Here is a 19,291-nt window from a genome sequence, read left to right as displayed (position 1 = left end):
GAATGTTGGCTTTGGCCTCTTACCAATCCAAAAAAAAAAAAAAAAACTATATAGTTTGCTTTATTTTTGGAGTAACTTTATGTTTTATATAAAACATGTAAGTTAAATATTACTTTTTGAAATGATATTTTCTCATAAAATGTTTTTTATTAGAAAAGCGAGTTCTGAAGGGACCCTAAAACCCAGAACAAAGCAAGTTTTAGAAGAGGGGACTTGAACCCCTCAATAAAGATATTCAGTAAGCTCTACCAAATGAAACCGGACACAAACAAGGCGGAACAAGAACACATCCCAACAAAACATAGGTTTTGGAAGGACCCTAGAACCCCAAAGATCAAACAAAAAGAAACTAGTAGTAAAGAAAGTACAACATATGAAGCCCATTTCTGCCCATAACTCAGAAGGAACACACAAAAGATTAAGCTTTTCCTTTAACTCCCTTCTTTTGGGAGCACAACATCATGTCAAATTTTAGAGGGGTCTTTTTATGATGTTTTCCAATTACAAGGCTCCACCCCTCCTCCACCATAGAGGCCTTCTTCTACCAATCTTGGGAAGCCAAGTCTTGAGACCCCAAGATAATAGAAGGTGAACCCATTGTAGAAGGACCAACAGAGACAACAGATCCAAAATTAGCAATGATGACCATAGATTTAGAAATAAAATCAGCAATCTTAGAACTAACTACCAAAGTAGAAGAGCCAAGCATAGAAGAACCATCAACACCAATAGAAACTTTAGGTGAACCACCACCAAGAACAAAACCTATAATAGAACCAAAAACAATAGAACCAACAACCAACGTACATATTCTAGGTAGGCTAGGAAAGAGAATAACCAACTTTCAAAGCCCTAGGACTAGAAGAACCAACAGCAAAAGCCCTCTTGATCAGAAGCAAGACCAGAATCAATAGTGGAGACAGCAACAAGGTGACCAACATCATAAATATGTTAATTCTATTATGGAAATTTTATTGTTTACCCAATTAAGTGATATTTCATCAAAAATCAATTATACATGTGCTTAGTTGATCACTTAAGTTGTTCAATTACATGCCTTTCAACCCATTACATGTAAATATGCAAATGCCTATAGAGACCACGATTTTCAACTAAAAGGGCATTTTAAAACACTTAAACATGTAAATGCATGCATTTTAAAATGTGCAATGGGTCTCCTAGAGTGTGATTTGCATCTTGGAGCCTTTTTAAAACATGCAATAACCCTTAGAGAGTGTGATTTTGCACTAAAAGGCATTCCAATGCAAGTTTTAAAATATGCAAATGCACTCCAAGAATGATTTGCACTTAGAAGCCAAATGCATGTAATTTAAAATATGCAAATGCACTCCAGGAGCGTGATTTGCACTTAGAAGCCAAATGCATGTAATTTAAAACATGCAAATGCACTCCAAGAGTGTGATTTGCACTTAGAAGCCGAATGCATGAAATTTAAAACATGCAAATGCACTCCAAGAATGTGATTTTTACTAAAAAGTCAAATGCATGTAATTTAAAACATGCACATGCACTCCAAGAGTGTGATTTGCATGAAAGACTCCTTTCGATGATATTTAAAACATGCAATCTCTATATAATAGTGTGATTTTCCTCAGAGACACATGCAAATGCAAGACTAGAACTCAATTTTAAGATCGAAGGGCAAAACTCCATCTTTTACCTCCTCAAGAACACGTTTCACTCCCAAAAATGCCCAGATTTTCCCAAAATGTTGCTTGAAATCCATGAGTTATTTTTACATCTTTTGGCATTATCATGCCCTAGACATTGGTATCCATGAAGAATTTGATGCATTTTATGGAGATTTGAAGCCATCTTCTCATTAAAAAAATGTCCATTTTAGGTGGTTTTTTATCATGTTTTTCTCCCAAGAAGAATCATTTGGGGGTTTTTACCCATGCCATTGACATTAATGATCATGTTTTTGCCTTTAAATGCCAAAAATATTACATACCATGGCTTTGTGAAATCATGTTTTTGTTAAAAACTTCTACTTGAGATTGGGCAAAAAACAGCTTGATTCTTGGATGTTTTTTACCGTTTTTTTGGGCAAATCAATGCCAAATTTCCATTGATTGTTCATCACTCATCCATCACTTGCAAGGTTGGAAGATTCAAGTTAGTTGTTTGTGGATTCAAATTTGGAGGAGAAACCGTCTTCAAACCTATCAATCTTCCAATTTTGGCTCTTTGATCTCCAAGTAGACATTTTCAACTTTGCTCATCAATTAATGCTTATCTTTCTATTTCCATGCATATTATGGCTTGCTACTGCACATTTGTCCAAATATATGCCATGAAAAGTGCAAATTCTCTTTAAATAAGATGAAAACCTTCATTTTTACATGTTTGGACTTTTCCCAAAATCCAAATTCAAATTTGCATAAAAGAGCAACTTGCTTGTTAACGGTAGCTCCTAATCCAAAGGGGGCAATAATATTTTATTAATTATTTTATATTTCTAGCAATATGTTATTAATTATTAAAGAGAGATTTGATATGTTGAGTATAACTTAATAATTGGGTGATGATAATCAAAATAATGAAATATGAATTATTAACATAAAATACAGATGCAAATGTTGGTGAATGTGTGTGGGCACATGCACTCTTATGTTAATTAATTTTAAAGCTTCTTATGTTTGATTATTTCATGAATTATTGTTATTGCTCAGTGGCGACATAATCAGGGAGTTGCAACCATGAGGATTGTTCGTCTATGCCATTATAATCTCAATATCCCTCATTTTAATTAAATATGCACATTTATTCTTAATCAAATTAATAATTATCTCGTATATATATATATATATATATATATATATATATATATATATATATAATGCTTGACTATATAATCATATTAACGTATTAACAATGTATCACATTATTATTATTATAAATTCATTAAATATTTAATTTTTTTTAATCAATTAATGTAAGACACATTATGATATTTAGATATACCCAAATAAAATAACAAATTTTAAATTTTAAAAATTCACGTTATTTGCGTACACCACCTTGAATGCAATAGCTTAAATAATTACATCAGACTTAATAATAGGACAATATATGGACCTAAAGGAAGAGGCCCCTCGCATGGTATCAGCTTTAGAACTCAAGGTTTATATGGGAGAGGACAAAATATTTGAATTTTGGGATCCAAAAGTTACTATACAGAAAATTAAAAATAACACACATTATTATTATTATTTATAAATAATGTTATTGTCAAAACTTATTTTGACAATCCATCTAAATTGTTGTTTTTTAATAGTAGTTATAATTTCAAAATTTATTTGTCACCGCATAAAAATAATTTGTAAAAAATTGGGGAACTAACAACCAGATTGACTTATCAAGAAAATCCAGATTCAGTCAGATACAACCAAATGCCAACTATGCAGTCGACCTTGCTATATTGGCTATTTGACGATATGTAAGTCCAAGGCAACTACTTTGGACAACTGTGTTCAAGAAAATAGCTTAAATCTACATCCACAAAATGAGACAAGAATTAGTGCGTCGACAAGTTTAGTCATGACTCTATACCTCAGATGCAATAGTTTATACAAGCATCAGGGTACTTCCCAGTCATATCTGCTCTTATTCTTCTATGAAAATAAGTAGATTTAGCTTTCTACCAAGTCATATCTGCTCTTATTCTTCTACCTGTCGAATCATCTCAAGAGTGTTAAAATAAGTTGCAGTCAGCAATATACTGTAAATCCAGTTAAACGAAACTTTAAATCACCCTTAGAAATGCTGTGGAATATCATAGATTGTCAAATCTGTTTTCCATGAAAAAACTCTCAATTTCCCGCAGTGCTGCAAAAGGGATCACATTCTGCCTTCTTCCAACACTTAATATTAGAAAGAACAATGCATTTATCTAGCATATATGTTGGTTCTTTCAAAAAAAATCTGCTACTGATGACATGGCCCCATAAAGAAAGCCTAAATGTATATTATATAAAAGATAGTTTTAAAAACCATAGACCACAGGCAATATGCCAAGGGATGGTTTCATCATTTCATAGGATCAACAGGGAAAAAATCAATAAACTTCCTATTACAACGACCACAAAATTGAAACATCAAAAAAAATCATGCGCTAAAGACCAGGTGGCTTCAATATTGGAGCTGCATTGTAAAGCTCCTCCACGTCTAACGAGAGACCTAAGAGTGGTTTCACTAGCGCGGGTGATGAGCTTTGCTTCCTCCAAGTACTGTACCATGGTCCTCCACCCACTTCTGCAGCTGCCAAATCACTTGCTCCACTAAAAATAACCTACATAAAGGACATGTCATTAGATGTATGGCTTGATAATGATTTTGTCTCTAGCCTCTCTTTTATCTCACGGCAAAAACCATACAGTCGGAAAAGGTTTCATCTTTTGACCATAACCACATTCTTAAAGAATAAAACAAATAAAGTTTTGAGACGTATCTACCCATGTTAGATTATTCAAAAATAGAAAATTCATTTGTTATTCCGATTGAAATTAGCGATTAACATACCAACATTTGCTAATACCTTGCTAATTTAAGCAGAATTATAGCTTCCTACATACCATAGGTTGCTGCGAAATATTTTAATTGTTATAGCATACTGCCATAAAAATCTGCCCAGATTGTCTTTAAGCTTTTGTACATACATATAACATCTCTGTTTTTATGACTTATCTTTTTCCTAATTTCAATTTGTGACAACTTCCTTTACCATATAATCAGAATTACATATTGCACATGGGTTAAAAAGTTAGTCAGGCTTTATCTGGGATAACTCAATGGTTGAGCACATATGCGTCATTGTAATAATGAGATGGTTCACCTCTCTGTAAGTCCCAATGCTTCACCCCTGTGATTATAATCTAGATGCGTTCAGTGTTAAGTAGACCATTTATGGTCATGGAAGATGGGTTCTTTTGAACCACTATTCATGAAATTGAGTCAATAAAGATTGAGCAAAACAACACAGTTGAATCCTTACAAAACATCGGATAAAATAATAAGATTCTTGAAGCAAGAAGGAAATGAGAAATTTCAGAATGAAACAAATCAAACCTATGAGTGTGAATATACAACTCAGATGTCTAGTCATAGTCCACTTTGTCCCCTCTTTTACACTGTATTTCACTTTTCAGATTTTAATAAACAGAGAGAAGATCAGAAACGAGCCTAAACACACCTTGCCTCGGTGACTATCTCTGGTAAGCTCCCATATCTGTAATTTAAGATCACCATAACAGGTATCTTTACAGAATGGCACAAAACCAGCCTCATTTGTTGGAGCTCGCAAAATTGTGCCAGTTGATTGTGTAGTCACTTCTAGTTCGACCTGTAACACATTACAGTAAGTATTGCCTTGGGAGATGAGCAGATTGAGAATGGAAGAAAACAGTGATTGTACTAGAACTATCACAAGCATACCTCACCTCATACAAATCATTTTTACCAGTCATACTCCAGGAACCCCACGGGGAAATTTCCCACTCAACAACACCATTCCATGGCACAAATTCATAGAACTTCCCATCATGGTGAACACCTACCTGATTAGTTTTTCTATGGCATTAGTAGCGCTTTAAAATACTTGATTGCATATTGAGATCATAAAAAGGCATTGTTTGATTGCAATTAAAAAGCTTGCACAAATAAGAAAAAGGACAAAGTTGTCTCTAAACCTGTGTGCTAGATTAAGTAAGATATGTAAGCATATGTAGAAAATATCAATGAACTTTTAGTACTCATTGAAAGATATTAATTAATCCAAAAATGTCTCGAGTCTTGACTGAGTTTTTGTTTGTACTAACATTTACACTTCTCTAACTCTGGTCTGAAGGCAATTCAATGTCTAAACCTTCGTATTATTATTTCTTAGGGATCTTTTGAAGCACTCTGGTTCTATTCTTCCTGAGCTATGTCATTCCATTCCCATTTCTACTGTCTTACACGCCTTAGACATGATTTGAGCTTGGGATTTGTACCCATTCTCAGTCATTTTGAAGTTTATAGAAGTTGACAGTTTTTTCAAAACTCATCTTGATAGATTGTAAATTGTCACTCAAAAAGACCAAAGAAGGCCCAAAAGGTGCACGATTACATAAAAAACTATTGTGTAAAAAAATGGAAGTAACATCATAAACTGCCAAAACAATTTAAAAATATTAAATACCTAAAAAAGCATTTGTAGCATATCTAAACCAAGAGATGCACAAGTATATATATGAAACACAAAAATACACAGGAAATATGTAATATCCCCTTGTTAGTAGTGATAGTTGGAGCAAACTCCTAGCTTAATTCCCATAGGCTAACCGGGATGTTGGTAAGGGAAGACTTAATTATTTAAATGATCTCAAATTAATATTGTATGGGCAATTTGAGCTTAATTAAAATTTAACTATTTTATTGTAAGTGACCATTTAAATATAAACTTAAGTGACTTTTATGGAGGCGTAAAAGTGACTAAAAAATCAAACGGAGTAGCTTAATGAAAAATAAAGTAAAAATTTTCTCAAAAGTTCGGATGGATATAAAAACATAATTGCAAAAGGAAATTTCAAATAATTATTGGTTATTTTCATTTCTTATTGTGAAGATACTTTTTGTACATTTCAAAACCCCAAGGAAAAATGGCTTTAGAGAGGAAATTCTTCCAAGTCAATCAAGGTGGATTTGGATAGGATTCACATTTGTGTTGAAGGTTCATGAAGTAGACAATCAGCCTGATGTGTTTCATCTTGCAGGAACTAAAGGTTGACCAAGAATAAATTCATAGAGGTTTGCAAGCAAATGCATATTTGTACCATACCATCAATCCTTATGTTTTGTACCCAATCGCCACTTTCAGATGACCCTACATGTAGGACCTATGAAATGATCTGGACACTGAATGACCAGAAAATATTCTATTGGCCATGGTCCTTTCTAGCATCCTCAAGAAGCATAGCTATTGACCAGCATACAGGAGTTGATTCAGTCTCTAAAACTACTTGGAGGAAATAGAAGGAAACTTTTGAGGAAGAATTCAAATTAGTAAGAAATGACAATGAAATTGTAGTAGCAATCTATAATACAAATCAAGACAAGCGCAGCAATGTAAGGGCTTGCAACCAAAGGTTTAAATAACTATTGGTGAATTTAGAAAAGGAAAATGGTGGCCTTAGAAAACAAGGATCATCAAAGACCTTATTCCTTCATTCTAGAAGAAATTAAAGGTAGACCATAGTGTCACCATCTTCCTACACTGAAGCATACAATCGGGCCATAGACAAAGAGTGAAGAGAAAGTATCCTCCCATGGAAAATCAAAAATGAAACTTGATGATAGTTTGTATGATAGTGGCAAAAGTGAATTTCAGATAGTATAAGCACACTAAAAAGGCATCGCTTGGATGACGAAACAGTAAGCAGAGATTATAGCTGTTGAGTTTATCAAATTACATAAAATTGCATCATTGCAGTGGGCCACTTATCAAACATTTGCATGCATTAAAAAGAAAACTGGGTAGGGATCACACATGTAGAATATACCCTACTAATCATTTTACTGCAAGAGTTCTTTGTCAATGGTCTTTAGATGTGGGGACCATGCCAACCATCTAAGTATAAATCATTTTGGGAAAAAAAACAGCAAACCAGAGTAGGATTATTTGAAAAAATGGGAAAGATTGGGAAAATTGGATTTACAAAAAAAAATGTAAAAAATTAAAGAAAAATAGTAAAGAATTACTTTGAAAAAAAAATAAAAAATTAAGGGGCATTTCCACATCATAGATATATTGAGAGGAAATGAAATATAGAATTCAACTAGTAGATTGTAGACAATAGATTTTCATCATTTATATAGATATTGCCAATTTTATTGCACAAAAACATACCACAATAGCATAAAAGATAACTAGATGGAAGTGATGGTTATAGTTTGTGATTTTGTACAAAGTCAACCTATAACAAGTAGAAAGTTCCAGAAACTCAAATGTAGCCAATAGCATGCTAGGGGGCAACAGACCATGTTGATGCTTCTCCTTGGAAAGTACTTTACCTAAGTCCTTAAAGAGCACTTTTAAAAAACTCAGGCCTCTCTCATAAGTTCAAAATCTTTAGGCTCAAGAACACCATCATCACTTTGAGGCAAAACAATCCACTCAAACTTTGGATCTATCTCATCAAGATCAACTGCATAGCCATCCTCAATAGTTCATGTTTTTTTCCATGTAGAAACTAATCTTTTTCCAACAAGTGAAAAATACAATTTAAAAAACTTCAATTAAGTGCAAGGCAATAAAACTCCTACCTTGAGCTTTCTTCAGCTTCAAGCAAAGGTTGTGGTAAATAAACACCAATTTAATCATCTGTTGTTGTGTTAGACGATTGCATTTCTTGGAATATGTGTTCAAAAACACTCCAATTACGCTCACAGGTGGACGAGTTGCATGGCTGGGTTAAAAAGTGTATCACCATCTACGTGAGATTTTTGCATTCGTGACCGAAAAATTCCCACCATTGAGCTGAAAAAAATATGGGGAGATGATATCATGTAAGAATATCTTTAAATCTTAGCAAATTTGTTGATCATGACAACAAAATAAATGGACTATCAAAATTTTATAGAGTCTACCTCATAGTTACACCGGACGAGGGGCCAAGGGAACAGTAGAATGGGGGGACAAGCAGGGGGACAAAGCAACCATAATTTGGGGACGACAGGGGCAAGGTGGTGGGGGACCATGGGTTGTACATACCATACATATGGTACTTAAAATGCTAGTCATGAAAAGATGTATTGCAATATAAGATATAAAGATGTAAAAGAGTATATACTTGAACATTGAATTGAATTGGAACACATCGAACAATGAACATAAATAGTCAAATCAGCGAATAGTTAACAGTAGGACGTCCCTCGATCCTAGGTAGAGGTGGTGGAATCTAGTGGCACAGCTAGGGATAGGGGAACAATGTCCCCAAGTCCCCAGTGCGTACCACCTCCCGTTGCGCGGGGCAAAAGTGGGGAGGGGACGCACCCTCGCATTACTATGGTCTACCTAGTTGGAAGGTCACTTTACCTTTCTCAGCAACACTAGATGAGACAAAACCACTTCCCTTCTAATACATTTGAAACTCTAACATAGTGGCCTTCAATTTTTTTGTGTTTTCAAACATTTTTTGCATATATCTAAACAAGCTTTGTGTAATCTCAGCATCAATCTATTTGCAATTCATTGTAGAACAATGATGGATTGAGAAAGTATCTCACGGCATGAAGAGAGTGCATTTGTCAATCCCGTCTCCTATCAATTATGTCCCATAATGGACGATACCTCATCTTGTCGTTTTCCAACCTACCCTTCATCACCTCCTTGGCCTTATCCATGGCATCATATAAATATCCTAGTGGGGACTTATCCCCATCCATTAGTCTCAAGAATTTTACGAGAGTAGCTAAGACTTGTACTACCTACTCAATTGTATCCCAAAAATAGGGAGAATATGTACACTGCCACTCTCATGCTAAAACAAACATGTGTTTCAAGTTCATTTTATGTTAAACTAGAGTCTATAGTGCAAGTGTGTTGCAAACCTATTGTGAGGTTTTCACACCATCACCCCAAAATTTTTGGGGACCCCCTTCTTTTTCGATTGCCTTAGCAATTTTTGGTCCAAAGGTTTCAAATTTGAAGATTTCACGCCTTGAACACCTTCAGGGCCAATGGGGAGAGGGTTAGATTTATTTTCACCCGGTTTCAACTTGATTTTCCAGAGCCACCAATTTCATCCTTAGGCCGAACAAATTTTAAAAGAGCAACACTTGGCAGGATAAAATTGTAAATTTTGTACTTAGACATTTTCTTTTGAAAATTTGGATATAATTGTATAAATTTGGATAATTTTCAAAAAATGAATTTTTTGTTAAAATTTGGTCTTTTGGAAAATCTTAATTGTTTTTTTTGGTGAAGAAAATTAATTTTTGTGATGGTGAAATAAAATTGCAAAATCGATTTTTGGCTCTAGAAGAAATTTTATTTTATTTTTGTCAAAAAGATGCTAAAATTGCTTAGCTAAATCGATTTGAAGAGAAATTGCAAAAAAATTGGTTTTAATAGATTAAAGTTGCCTTGAAAACCTTTTGCCTTTAATGAAATTGGTAATTTAATATTGAAAAAATGGCTTTTGGTTAGCCAAAATCCAAATTTAATGACGTATTAATTACTAAACCCCCATTAAATGGAAATATTTAACACCCTCAAGGCATTATTTAATTTCTTTTTGCAATTTAGAACTAATTGGCAATTTAGAAAATTAATTTTCATCATGGCAAAATTAATTTTGGTTAAGTATTTAATTGTGGGCCATAATTTTGCATTAATTATTTGTTTTTCTTTCTCCCAAGGTCCAAGAAGAAAGTTGGGTATAAGAGGAGGCCTCTCTCCCATTTCTTCCTCACTTCTCACTTCTCCTTCTCAAGGTGTTGGTGATTTTGCAAGAGCAGATCTGCACTCTTCTTGCTTGGCGAAATTTGTGGGAGCCGAATTTTGTGGAAGGTGAATTTTGTGGGAGCCGAATTTTATGGGAGCTGAAATTTGTGAGAACCGAAATTTGTGGAAGATAAAATTCTGATTTTTTCAAGAGGCTGCAATGTTTGCCCTAGGTTGGGTAATTTTATTTGGAGGTGAATTGAATAATAAATTTCTGATTTGCAAGGGATTTGAAATTCTTGAAAGTCATATCCTAGGTTCCGAAAGTCGCTGTAAGATTATTGGTTAAGGTGAACTTTCATCATCTAGAGTTGCAAGGGGTGCTTAAGCTGATATCCATCTTTCGTTCTAGTCTAAGGATTGTTCCGCTTGGTTCTTCTTGCCTTTTAGTCCACCACTCTACCATCCCGTAATAGGGCGACAAGCATGGAGGATGGTAGTGCAAGTAAGAATCCCAAGCGGGCAAACATTGAGAAAAACAAAAAGGATATGATGCCCAAAACTCCCTTCTTCTCAAAAATGAAGAGAATAATCGACACCAATATCGCTACAGTGGACATGATACGGATGAAGGACAGACTAAAGGAAGGACAATCCCCTTTGGCTATAGGTAGAGGTAATTTCAAATCATTTAGAGTTGCAAGGGGTCCTTAAGCTGACATCCATCTTTCGCTCTAGTCTAAGGATTGCTCCTCTTAGTTCTTCTTGCCCTCTGGTCTACCACTCTACCATCCCGTAATAGGGCGACGAGCATGGAGGATGGTAGTCCAAGTAAGAATCCCAAGCAAGCAAACACTGAGAAAGACAAAGAGGATATGATGCCCAAAACACCTTCTTCTTGAAAATGACGCGAATAACCGATACCAATGGTGGTACAATAAAAGGATATACAAAAGCTAGTTGCACATCACAGCCCAAGAGTCAACACTTCTATTTCAACCATGATGAGCAACGTTGGGGTGGCACTTGATTTTGAGGATATCAGAGAAGAGGATGTCAACGAGACAGATTTTGGATTGAGGTTGGGTGAGTTAGGAAAGGTTGCTATCAAGAAGAAGCATTTGGGCATCCTTTCCTCTCTTAATGCTTTTATTGGATTGGCAAAAGAATATGAGAAGGATCACGAAAGGATACTACAAGCAACAATTGGCGTGGTGAAGTCAACGGAACTCAGGGCGAAGCACACACCTTGTCCTCCTATAGAAGAAGTTAACAAAAGGCTAGCTAAGTTCATTGCCTTAGCTAAGAAGATGAAAGAAAAGGGAAGATTTATATTAGATCATTTGATGTAAGCCCAAGTGGCAATTTCCCTTTCTTCTAGAATAGGACACGTGTCTATTTCTGATTGGCCACCATTTTGGTACCTTCTCATTAGTTGCCACTTTTTGCACTTTTTTCATTGGTCCATTGATGAGATGGCGGCTTCTCATTGGCCGATGGGGTGGCAACCCTAATTAGGGTTTTGAGGATCCAATCTGGATGGTTGATCTTGTTTTGATCTCCACCGTCTGTTGTATTTCTGGCCCCTATAAAAGGCCATTTGCTCTCATTTGTAAAGGGGTTGGAGAAATTGTTGCGAAGATAATACCAAAATTGCTCTCTTTTTCATTGTTATGATTTGCATGTTGATTAAGAACATTGGGTGTTATTGCATGTTTTCTACTTCCACTTACTTAGATTTTCTTTCAAGTTGCTAAGTAGGAGTGAAGTAGATGGATAGTTGTATGGTAGCATTGGTAAATGTTTGATAGGGATCAATACTAGGCCACTAGCATCCTAGCGACTGTCATGTCCCACCCCGACCATCATAGCACTATTGACATTTTGTTTCTTTTGGACTTTGATAGTTAGACTCTAGATGACACATTATTACCCCCTATGGACATTGATATTTTGATCCTTAGACTATTTGATTTCATGTTATGTTATTGGGACATTGATACCTATATCATTAGGCTATATGATGATTCCTTATGATGTTACTAGGACACTAATATTCTAAGTAGTTTTTATGATGTTATTCAGATATGCTTACTTACCTTCTTGATGATCCATATGTCATGATTAAAGCTTATGTTATACACAAGTGAATGTTTGATTTTTGAATTGTGGTCTCCATATGGTGCTAGATTATCATGTCTTAGCATATTTAGAGTAACATTAAGAATTCATGTATCATTTGAATAAACTAGAATTGTATACTTATATTATATTTGATGCATTGCTTAAGGTAGATTAATTCCATAATTTTTTGTAAGAATAAATGATCATAATGTTTTACTATCTAGATTAGAGAATTGCTACAAATGTGAAGTGTGTAATGTGATATGAATGGAAATACATATTTCATATTAGTTATGTTATTCATTGATGATAGAATCTATGTGATTTATATTTACATTATCATTTTATCACCTTATCCTTGGACTACTGATATTTGCAATAAGTGTGCAGGAAAGAAGCCCATGGATTTATGGAGAACCTTGCTAGGTATTTGGAAAAACCAAGGTTAACCCTAAGGAGGGTATAACCTTTTTACCCTTGTATTTTATTTGTAAAACCAATTTGTGTGTATTATTGTGATTCTATAAAAGTAAATTTGTTTTTCTTGATGGCTTGCCAAGTGTATTGTGTGTATTGTGGTGTCACTTGACACATGTTCTCCTTTGTAGCATGCTTAGTGGGATGGTAGGTGGTTGAGTGAACCAAGGAGTGGTTTGGTAGGATTTCTTTTCCCTAGGTGTATTTATGGGTCCAAGAGGGATTCTTTCCATGCTAGGTCGAATGCACACCTTTTGTGAATTTCTAGGAGGTTTACACCATCCCTAGGGGTAGTTTGAGGTCTTATTTTAAAGCCCATATGATATACCTAGGGGGTAGGGGCATTTTTAAGTATTATAAGCTTCCCTAGGCATTGAAAAGAGCACCCAAAAATTGTGGATTCCCAAGTTGGCCGAATTTGGAAACTTAAGCATCAAAAGAAAACATTCTTGAGAGAGAGTTGGTTGGAGAGTTCTTGGGGGGAGAATTTTTGGATAGATCTGGAAAAAGAATCTAAGTGGGGTAAAATTTTGGAAAAGGGGAAAAAAAACAAGGAGAAGAAGATAGCTTAGGAGGAGGATTGCTGGTAAAAAGAGAGGGAGCTCAAATTTGCTTGGAAACCAGGTTGGTAACCTTATGTACCCTTGCTATGAAAACTTATTGTCAAGTAGATTATTTTTATTGTGTTATGCATGTGAGTTTTTTGTAATGTAGTTGTAATATGGTGTGTTGTAATGTTGTGTTGTGTAAGGTTGAGGGATCATGTTTCAGTTTTGGTGTATGTGTGTATTGTGATTTACTTTGTGTTGTGAATTCATATGTTCTTGTTGCAGTTTTCTGTTTTGGGTGTGACAAGGTGAGTCTCATCTCTTGGGAGGGAAAGAGAGCCTTGTGAGGGTAAGGGGTGCATAGGGAATGTGTTGGGTGAGAGTCTCTCCTAGAGTAGGAGAGGGATGCCATATGGGTGTTATGGGCCCCATATGCCACCTTGCTGGAGTTATAAGTATTGTAAAGATGCCATGTGAGGGCATGTATGTAGTATTGGGTTGCCTTGTGAAGGCATGTGTATAAAATGTATAGCTTAATGAAGGCATAGTTGCAGGTGGAGTCTCCCCAACATTCATTTTCCACCCTTACCCCTTGAGATGGATCTACATGTGATCCTAAGTGGTCTACCTTGGTTGGGAATTTTTGTGGTTTTATTTGTCAACTGTAAAATGTGTGAACAGTTTTGTAATGTGAGCATTGTGTTGTAAATGGTTGTTAGTAATGTATGTCCACCTAGTCAAGGTTCTCCCTGCTCGGGGGTGGCCTTTAAAAGGCCTAAGGTTGGGAGGAGAGTACCATGGGCTTGTTTGTGTGTGTTGTACTGCAGGTTGTGATCTATGGATTGAAGACTTGAAGAGAAGAAGGATGTTGTCTTATTTTCATGTGCAACAAAAACATACTTCCAAGTGAATTTTAATTGTATTAGGGAGAGTCACCCTTGGGTAACTCCCAATCTTGTGTTTTATGACAGCTTGTAAGCTGGAAAATTGTATAAGTGGACTGTATAAGTGGACTGTACTTGTTGATATGTTGCTACATTCAATGATTAAAGAAATTTATATATCATGCACTATCCTATAGTATATAGAAATGAGTAAAGTTGTTATGCTTTTGTTTCTAAAATGATTCTAAGAAAAAATGTGTGTCTCCATTTGAAATTGATACATTTGGTTATAAAGACATTTTGTTAGAATTTCAAATAATGTTCTGGTTGGAAGGAACTAAAGTGGTTAGTGAAGTTAGTTAAATGTATTGTAAGAATGTACATCAATATTGTAGATCAAGGAAAATAAATATAACAAATAAAATAAAATAAAAATGCTTTCATTGAAAAAGAAAAATATATTTATATTTGCTGGTTCCTTTGACTGTAATATTGGTGCACTACAGCGACTAGTTGGGAAGCTTTGTGTGGTAAACTAGTCTATTATTCCTTTGAATCATTGCACCTGTGGAAGTGAGGCCGCTGGTCAGCTCTCATTAGGTTCGATCCCCGTCCATTTGCTAACCTTCCATTCATAGGAGTAGGAATAGAATAGTAAGTAGCTGGGTAGTCGAAGCTTAGAGAAGTAAGTTAAGTAATAGAACTCATCCATTCACCTTCCACAACCATCGCTTTCCCATCAACATCATCACTGGCAGACACATCCTCCATCACCACCATCATCAACATTATCTGCCTCAGCACATTTCACAATCCGAGTCACCATCACCTTCATTCTACCAAAGTCCAAGTCATCCTTGAATGAATAGTGTAAGGCCGCCTACGTGATTACCAGCAAATCACATCGATAAAACTGAGCGAGTATCCGCAAGAGTAAGGAACATTGGAGTTATTCCCATATCCCATGAGCAATAACTTTTCAAGAGAGGAATTGTATGTTTGATACTCTGTATCAAATGTGCAATTGCTAATATGTTATGTAAGTGATACAAAACTTGCATCAACAAAACCTTGTCAGTGTGTCATCCCTGGTCAAACCAGCTTCTTACCCCCTGTGAATTGGCGCATCATACTCAAAACCCTCATGTGATTGTAGATAAATTTGGTAACTCTACGAGCCTTTGTGATGCCTCCTTCACCCATTTAATTTCTCCAATGTTCTCTGGGGTTAGATCAAGGCAATGTGCTACACATAGGGTTAAAGACATAGAGGGGTATTTGTTTGCCACAAGTTTCCAAGCAACACAAGCAACAACATTGTCTGTAATAAATTGAACCACAATTTGTGGCCTCACATCTATGACTATGGAGTCATAAATCTCGAACAATGTAGTTGTAGTTTTCGTTAAATATGATACATCTATAAATTTCAGAAATACGATGTCTCTGTCACAAGAGACATGGAAGTTGACAAGGGCTCGATTCCTTCTATCTGTCCATCCATTTGACATAATGGTGCACCCACTACAAGCCTGCTCTAATTGATGCTTGTTAACAACATGCTGAACAACTCTTACTTCATCATTGACCATACCAACCCTTGTTAAATTGTAAGATGGGGCTATAAAACCTAGGCTCTGTAGCTGCAACTCCATCCATCAAAGCTAGCCAATATGGAGATCTACAAGCATGGAATGCCAAGGTAGAGGAGAAATAAAAGTTTGAAATCTCCTTCATTGCCTATTCGTGGACAACTTTCTTCCATCTCTTACTCTCTAAAGTGATCTGTGATCTTGGCATAGTACAAGGTGCGAAGAAATGATTGATGTTCTCACCACTTGTTTTTGGACCACGTGCTATAGAATCAGATTCCCTACAAACCTCCCCTCCACCATCTTCCTAATCCAATTGATTCCTCCTAACACATCTAGAACTGGAACATATTTTATTCCTGATTATTGCCTATTTTGCCTTATTCTCATCGATTCCATCAAAAGCTCTTTGGTCTTAGTATGTGACATATATAAGGAATTTGTCACATGCCGTGGTGTTATTTCCCGATTCTTTTCCCAAATGCCATTTGAAACACTATGTTTTGTAGCTAATATTATTCAACCACAAATTGCACTTGACCTTAGTTGTACCCAATATCGGTGTACAATGTGTCCAGACAAAATCTTTTGTATGCAGCATTGTAATCAAGAATCTGCAAGAGTCTTTTAAGTTTTGCTAGTTTTATAGTTTTGCACAAACTTTTTAGCATTTGCAATACAATACACGGACAAAATTGTTGGAATTATTTACTGTTGCACCAAAAACTTGAACTGTCAAAGCCCAATACACATGCCATGTTTAACCCAATCCATGGGAGGTGGTTAAGCCATTTCACAAATCTCCAAGGAGGGGCTGACCTCCGAGTCAACAACAATCTCCTCCTCAGCACCAACTGAGCCTTCAACACCCACTGAAGAGAGACTAGAACCCATGACCCAAGGCTCTAATCCCAATTGTTGAAATCATTTTCTGTTGCACAAAAAGCTTGAACTGTCAAAGCCTGATACAAATGCCAGATTTAACCTGATCCATGGGAGGTAGTTAAGCCATGTCACAAATCTCCAAGGAGGTGCTGACAACTAAGTCAACAATAAAAATTTCATTACATATATGCAGATTTATTTTAAAAACAATATTGCAGTAAAATATAAGAAGATTTAGTTCATAATTAAAATTGCAATTAGCCAATAACATATAGGTAAATTAATGGCATATACAGATTTTGAATTCTATTTTGACCTATGTTTAACTTTTGTCAATGGCATCTGTTTTGGTCAAATGTGTTGTAAATTTGTGACTTTCTAGGTATGTTGAACTAATTGATGAGGCTACTATGATGCTACAATGGAAACATTGTTAAATAGTAGCACAAGGATGATACTATCATAGTACAGGGATGATTCTATCATACTACAACTCTGGAAAAGGAACGAGAAGGCTGAGATGATACTCCACTGAAAATTTGGTTCCGAGTAGAGGAATTTGCATGCAAGTTGGACATTGTAAAACTGTCAAGGAGAACAACTACTTGCAAGTGGCACTACAAGAATATCAGGAGTCATAGCTACCTACGAAGGGGTGCTAAGGGATATATTAGATGCTGAAGTAAGCACACCGTAAGCATTTAGAGCTCTAGAATACAACCGGACAAAAGCATGAAAGTGGTATATGGATTAATAATGGCTATAGTTTTTGGCACCAAAAATCAGGGTACGGATTAAATTTTTCCCTCTTGCGTGTAGTAGGATATTAAATCTTTAAAATGGTTATTTGTCTTATTCAATAATTTTTTTGCATTGCCTGCTGAAGAGAAGTGGCAGAGTAGGATATTAACGAAATCAGAGAGAAATAACAGTGTTAAAGCCAAGAAATAAACTGAATTATTTATATTTAAGATATGTTTTAAAACATACAGAGCTCCATTTCATATAATCTAAAACACAGAGATGTTACTTGGCGGTGGCTTCAAACTGTTACTACGGCAATGACTAAAAGATACTACTTTTTTCTTCATGCATATGATATTATAGGCCACCTAGTTCAACATCTATGCCCAGTAAAATTGAATCAAAATATTAATTACTTTTCAGTTGACATCCTATATGATATATCTATTACAATTTCTCCATGTGGACCAGATTCTTCTTAAATCCTTCACATGTTTCTTCAGTATGTCCACCGCCACCATGTTCATACATTAATTATGCAAGAAATGGAATTCCACATGTATGGAAATGGTAGTTGTGGACAAATAAAGAAACATGTGAAGGATTTAAGAAGAAACTGGTCAAGGATATTACAATGTCTAACTTACTGTTATGGTTAGAAATTTCTATTACAGTCTTAAGAAAAAACATATGAAGCATTTAAAAGTTTAAACAAGAGTAAACAAAATTTATGACAAATAAATCAGTCATATCTATTACAGTCTTATGATTTATCTAATCAGCATATGAAACGATCTTGACACATTCAGTATCTACATGGTAGGGTAAACATGATATACCACAGAAAATAACCAGTAGAAAAATGGCGGAAGTCTACAAACACTTGCAGTACTTGCACTGAAAAGTATGGATTTGGTTATGGAAAACCCTCTGCAAAATGGAAAAACTAATGGCCACCATCGGTTCTGTTTTTTTGTTGTCGCACACTGCAGTGTTGCGATTGAGTGATTTAGACGAACAAAGGCACTAACATTTATACCCTCAATCACAGGCCAGAATTGTCAACAGTTCTAGGGCTGAATGGGAGTGCAGACCATGAGCAGGTTGTCAGTAGTCAACCTATTGTACAGTGCACGGTGTAGGAGGAGTTATTTGTACGGGGAGGCGGGATCGCACACAAGTCCGTACAGTGGGAGATATGTGGGGTGATGTATGGTATGCATGGACAAAGTTTGGAAGACGGGTTGGATGAGTATGCCTATGATTGATGGGAGGCAGCGTAAGGAGGGCGTCTTCTTTGTCGTATGGTGGAAGGATGCCAATGGTTAGGAGGTGCCAAATGGAGAGTGGTAGGATCGTCAATAGTGAGTATAGAGTGTACATAATCTTCTATTTCCCATGTGACTTACAACCAGAGTAACGAGACTCGCCGCAAGTCGAGCGAGTCGTCTGAGTCAGCAAGTTGAGTTACCTCAGCCAAGTCAAAATGACCCGTGACCCTAACTCAGCGGGTCAATTGGGCTGACTCGAACAACTTGGCTGACTCAGTTGGCTAACTCGGCTGACTCGCCTAGCTAACTTGGCTGACTC

The 19,291-nt window shown here is 35.8% G+C and overlaps 1 protein-coding gene across 3 annotated transcripts in view; it reads right to left on the bottom strand.

The window, feature by feature from the left end:
- Positions 1-3,354: 3,354 nt before the first annotated feature.
- The window catches only part of LOC149555945 (putative tocopherol cyclase, chloroplastic), a 220,388-nt gene continuing 204,451 nt past the window's right edge, over positions 3,355-19,291 (bottom strand). Inside the window, exons 8-10 of one of the 3 annotated variants that reach the window (XR_016364589.1) lie at positions 5,458-5,579; positions 5,216-5,365; positions 3,355-4,315 (exon numbers count right to left, since the gene is read on the bottom strand). Coding sequence is in view for 2 of the 3 variants with exons in the window: in XM_089830072.1 (XP_089686198.1) it covers positions 4,139-4,315; positions 5,216-5,365; positions 5,463-5,579 (444 nt within the window). In the remaining variant the exon portion in view is untranslated. The remainder of the gene's footprint in view (positions 4,316-5,215; positions 5,366-5,457; positions 5,580-19,291) is intronic. The other 2 variants (XM_089830072.1, XM_089830073.1) reach the window with 2 other exon arrangements.

Source organism: Cupressus sempervirens, chromosome 5 (assembly GCF_028749045.1).
Source record: "Cupressus sempervirens isolate cs-2001-9-10 chromosome 5, ASM2874904v1, whole genome shotgun sequence".
Lineage (NCBI taxonomy): Eukaryota > Viridiplantae > Streptophyta > Pinopsida > Cupressales > Cupressaceae > Cupressus > Cupressus sempervirens.
The sequence above is the reverse complement of the archived record's forward strand: the minus strand, read 5'-3'. Positions and strand labels throughout refer to the sequence as shown.